Source organism: Musa acuminata, chromosome BXJ2-1 (assembly GCF_036884655.1).
Source record: "Musa acuminata AAA Group cultivar baxijiao chromosome BXJ2-1, Cavendish_Baxijiao_AAA, whole genome shotgun sequence".
In the NCBI taxonomy this organism is placed as follows: domain Eukaryota; kingdom Viridiplantae; phylum Streptophyta; class Magnoliopsida; order Zingiberales; family Musaceae; genus Musa; species Musa acuminata.
This window is the reverse complement of record NC_088338.1, coordinates 20,680,001-20,685,000: the sequence shown is the minus strand read 5'-3', so window position 1 is coordinate 20,685,000 and position 5,000 is coordinate 20,680,001. Positions and strand designations below refer to the sequence as shown.

The 5,000-nt window shown below is 36.9% G+C and overlaps 1 protein-coding gene across 1 annotated transcript in view; it reads right to left on the bottom strand.

Moving 5' to 3' along the window:
- Positions 1-1,145: 1,145 nt before the first annotated feature.
- LOC135599072 (probable beta-1,4-xylosyltransferase IRX10) overlaps positions 1,146-5,000 on the bottom strand; it is a 3,909-nt gene continuing 54 nt past the window's right edge. The window contains exons 1-4 of the mRNA XM_065093775.1: positions 4,760-5,000; positions 2,449-2,837; positions 1,951-2,192; positions 1,146-1,850 (exon numbers count right to left, since the gene is read on the bottom strand). The exon at positions 4,760-5,000 is cut by the window's right edge and continues 54 nt beyond it. Coding sequence (XP_064949847.1) covers positions 1,337-1,850; positions 1,951-2,192; positions 2,449-2,837; positions 4,760-4,868 — 1,254 coding nt within the window. The 5' untranslated portion in view covers positions 4,869-5,000 and the 3' untranslated portion in view covers positions 1,146-1,336. The remainder of the gene's footprint in view (positions 1,851-1,950; positions 2,193-2,448; positions 2,838-4,759) is intronic.

The window sequence follows — 5,000 nt, the reverse complement described above, 5'->3', positions numbered from 1 at the left end:
AGGAAGTTAGGATAAAATAGTTCCTCTGGAAACCCCGAAGTTGGAGCCAAGTGGGGATTATATCAATCCTCTCAATAAGAGAGACTGAAAGTTAGATCTCTAAGGCAGTTGGGTTATTGGTTGATTTTGGACAAACCTAGAACAAAGACTTGACTTATCGCCTTTACTAGATGGCATTGAAAATAGAAGAAGCCTTTGGCCAAATCTACTATTTGATAACCCGTTAGATGGCTATAAAGTTTTGGCAGGAATAATTTGACAAAATCGATCTTATCTAGAAATTTACTGTAGAGACTGATTTGCCAATCTTCATCAGCAAATGCCACCTCCTTAGAGTCCAGTCATCTCATTCGATGGAGCTTTCCTCGAGCAACGAGTCTGACTGCCATTAGAAGTTTTCTTAAACAAATTGGTCTAAGAAGTGAAAATCTTATTTTGGAAGTGATGGAGAGTAATAGGTTGCTCTGTTCCAGTGAGGAGACAATGTCATGAAGGGGGGTTCATCACAGAGGAGGGAGTAGCAGATCGGGAAGAGAATGAAAAGGAAACGGAGCTTTCGAGGGGAGCGGGAAAACGAAAGAGATCGTCAAAGTTTCTCCCTTTAGAAAACTAAGAGACAGACGCGGTCCAGTGTTTCTACTACTTTGATCCTTTGTAATTTTTATCACAGGAAGATTAGTTCTTTCCCAAGCACTGTCTCTCATTCAAACTTTAATTACTTGCTAAGATCAGACTCAACTTCTAAGGAGAGAACATTGAGCAAAATATCTTAACTATATAAAAATATGAGGCGCCATCAACGTTTGGTTAAAAAGAGAACATATATTGATTAAATGATGACTTTTAATCTAAGTTCTCAATTAATTTCCTATTAAACTTGTCACATCAACGAGCAATTATTGAACCTATACAACAATGAGAAATGAACTTAAAAAATTAATATGCCCAACATCTTAATCAACAGTATATAGTAATATGAGAAATCAGCATTTATTTAACGTATACAATGATGCTAACTCTTTGTTTGGAGTGAACTTACGACTTTTGCTAATGAAGTACCTAATTGTGCAAATTTCTGCAACGGCTTTGTGTAAAACAGGAGGTAACAACTACAAACTTGGTACAGAAGGCAAGACTCTCGGTGGTGTTTGAAAATGATGTGTGTCAATCAACTAAAAAATTACACAGCTAGGGCAGTTCGTTACTGTTGAGCATCCAATGACTGTAAAGAAATGTTAACAGCAACAGCTTATGTACAACAGTTAAATAAATAGACTAGCAGATGGAGTAATTAATTTTGTATTCCAGATTATTACTACTACTATTACTATTACTACTACCAAGGATTCAAATCCCCAACTGGACCTGCAGTCCAGTTCAAAATCTTTTCCCCCGGCTTCAGGTAAATGCTCCCATCATGTGGAAGCTTACGAGCAAGACCATTCAGTATTTGATGGAAGGCATCCCCAGGTTGTGCAGGCTCTGAAAATGTCACAGCCTGCTTCATTAAAGGATTTGCGAGCAAGTTTTGTTTCCTTAGTATAACCTCCATGGGCATCGAAGTAAGGATCCTGTCCAATTTAGGGATATCATTCTCAGCTACAAAAACAGCAATGTCCTCCCATGGAATTGCATCTGCAAAAGGAAGCACAATATCATCTGCTATGATTACGGGAATGCAGCCAAAGATCACTGCTTCCACTAATCTGGGGCTCCAAGGTGCCCAACCCAAGGGGCACAAACAGAAAACTGCCCGTTGCATGTCTTCATAATAAGTTGTTGGATGGTAAGTGGAAATGTCAAAGAGAGGATTGTTCTTGAAGTTTAACCATAATGATGCTCTAGCACCTCTGTTGAACATAACAAAAAAAGAAGAGACAAGGTTGAGTACTTAATTTACATTTTTACATATACTAGGTTTTCCTGTAAGAGATCAGTAGCAAAAAATACCTTGCATAGTGACATCCCTCTGGATCGTTGATGCCATCATGAAGCAATCCACGGAAGTAAACAAAGATAGTTCGAGGAATATATGGTGGAAGCAAATGAGCTTGCATTCTCTGTGGAGAGGCATATGGAGTAATAACAATGGAACCCTCCTTTAAGCAAACATGGTTCTTCTGTCCAAATGTCTGAATTAATGTAGCACGCTGAAGCAAGGGCATAATTCCGTGCTTGATAGCTATCTCTTCCTATAAACATTAAAATATACTACATTAGAAATAAGATAATGATCAAATGTAGAGGACTATATACGATCAAATGATTGTGACAAATATACGAAAACTTGGCAAAGTCGCATTGCTAATATAACTAAGATAGGTTTCGATCATATTTGATAAACTAAAAAAAAGGGAAATGAGCAACACCACAGCCAATCCATCCTGATCAAACACTTACTTTAATTATGTTAAGCAACATGAAATAAGAGTCCTGGTGTCAAAATACCTGGTAATGGAAGCATGCCCCAAAATCATGTGGGACAACAAAGAAATGATCCGCTCCTTCTGTTCTATTCCAGTAAGGCCAGTTTAAGGCAATTTGTTGGATTGCACTCCTCACCATTTGTGGAGATCTAAAGGGCAAAGGCAGACCACTTTTAGTCAAGTCACACGTTGAGTATACTGGGACATAAAACCAATCAGCTTTCTCAGGATCAAGTGTCCGAACAGGACTTGACAGCAAGAAACGATGCATGAAAATCTCTGCAGCAAACATGTGAGTGAGGCATCTAGGATCCTTTTCTACAAGGTCCTCATTGTATTTGCTAGGCAATTCATAAACAAACACCTTCAAACTTCCAACAGGGCCATCCTCTAACACATCACCAGTATTCCCTGCATTTCATTGATGGACACAATGAGAACTATTCAGATACTAATAGAAGTCAATCCATGCACATAAACTCAGTTGAGTATGTAGGGGGTATATAAAGAAAGAAGACAAACAAAAGAAATACTAAGTTATGGATCAAAATAACAGCAACCAAAAATTCAGCAAGTTTGATATGTTAAATATCATTAAATAAATATGTAAAGATAATGGATTGAAAAGGCAGAATGCATTAAAGGGAGATATCAACTTCTTATGGCTTATAATCATAATGATCAAGCAAAACTACATAGAAGTTCCTAGGATTTTGTTTCGAATGAAAAAATTCAATTTATATTAGACTTTGTTCATTTAGTATCATTTTATCATTATATACATGCAGTCCAATAAACAATAATTTAAAAATAACAAATTATATTCAAGCACAATTTAAATAACATGATCATGCCTAAAATAGCATATGCAGAAAAGATTACATGAGTTCGATTTTATTTTCCAACTATGGTGATGAAATTAAGACACCGACAAAGTACTTAACCAACTCAATGTTATCAGGAATCACAAGACAAACTATTCCCAGGAAGATCTGTTTATGAATGCTATAACATAAAAATGGAGCAGGATTAAAACTGGGTCAAAATCTGTTGAATTTTTCTACCACAAGTAAATCATAGTTAAGTGAGAACAGTAAGTGAGAGGCTCAATTCACATTCAAATGAAGAATAAGTGAGAATATCAAGCAAGTTTATTAGGATGGAAGATAAATTCTTCACACTATTCCTAGATAAGTAAATCATAGGAGACACTTAAGGCAACAAAGACGACTAGAATCTTTATTTTTAGAACTTGGAATCCTTCATCAAGTCCACCAATGCTTCTCAAAATTGCTCCTCTAACTAAAATCTAGTGTGCTGACCAGAACTGATTTTAAAAACCCAAAGAGCCACTAGAACATCAGAAGCATGCATAACAAAAGACCCTAAATAGACCAGGAATATGTTAGTCTCATTGCTTTGCAATCGTCCTATTTATCATTCATGCAGTGCCATGATCCAAACTTCAGCAAGATTAGACTGTCACTGTTGCACTTTTTCTTTGGTAGCATTGGATACCTCACATTCCGTTAACCATACTAAAGGACGGTGACTTCTTTTCAATAGGGCTCATTGGTAGTAATGGCTATTTTTTGTCTAGACTTTCAATTAAAGAGAAATCTGGGAGATCAGTTGAGTCTTGTTTCAAGAAAGGATTAACCAGAAGGTGCTCATTGGAACTAAAGCAGATCAAAGGCCACTTATTGTGCATGATATCAGATCCATGATCATATGAGCTTAAGAAACGTTAATTTCGTGACAAGGAAAAAGAAAGGAATCATATCAGCATACAATGATCAAGAGTTTGTCTTTCATTACAATTATATGACCTTTACTATTTTGCAGTGAAGCACCTGTTTTACAGTTTACCTGGCTTAGTTGTATCTAAAATAATTCTCCGAAAGGAATGTTTTATCTAAATATTCACCAATACATACATCAAATTTCTTCCAATATCCTTCAAAGTGTAAAAGTCAACAAATATCGACTTACATTAAGAAAGCTGCAATGGCTAATTAGCTCAATTTAACCCCAACACAACAATTAATATTTTTACCCCGTGTCGCACGTCTCTTGAACCAATAACATATAAATCGTAAAACTGGCACAAATGCTCCTTATTGCTAAAAGCAAAGAAAATCTATGAATCTGATGGCCATTACAATCAAACGATCCTGCAATGGTGCAGTGGAAATTCGCAAACGAGCCAAAACCAGAGGCATCGAACACAATCAACAATTACGCGACAGCACAAAAGCATCCCAGATCAAATTCTCGGGACTGTCAACAGAACGGACAGGAAGGATCAAAGATCAGAGAACAACATTATTCACCTTCAATCTTTCCTATTTGGTGACTCTGCTCCAACGTCTGACCATTGGTTTGTTGAAGCAACAAGTAAGTACATATTACAATGGAGAAGAACCAGATCCCCTTCTTCATTATCTGATGGGGGGAAATGAGCCCCAGAGCATAAAGATCAGAGGAAAAGGAAAATGGAGGATCTCTTTCACTGTCGGAGAACGAACTTTCTTCCTTGTATCGATCGAGGTGAGCGAGTTTTACCGGCGTCGA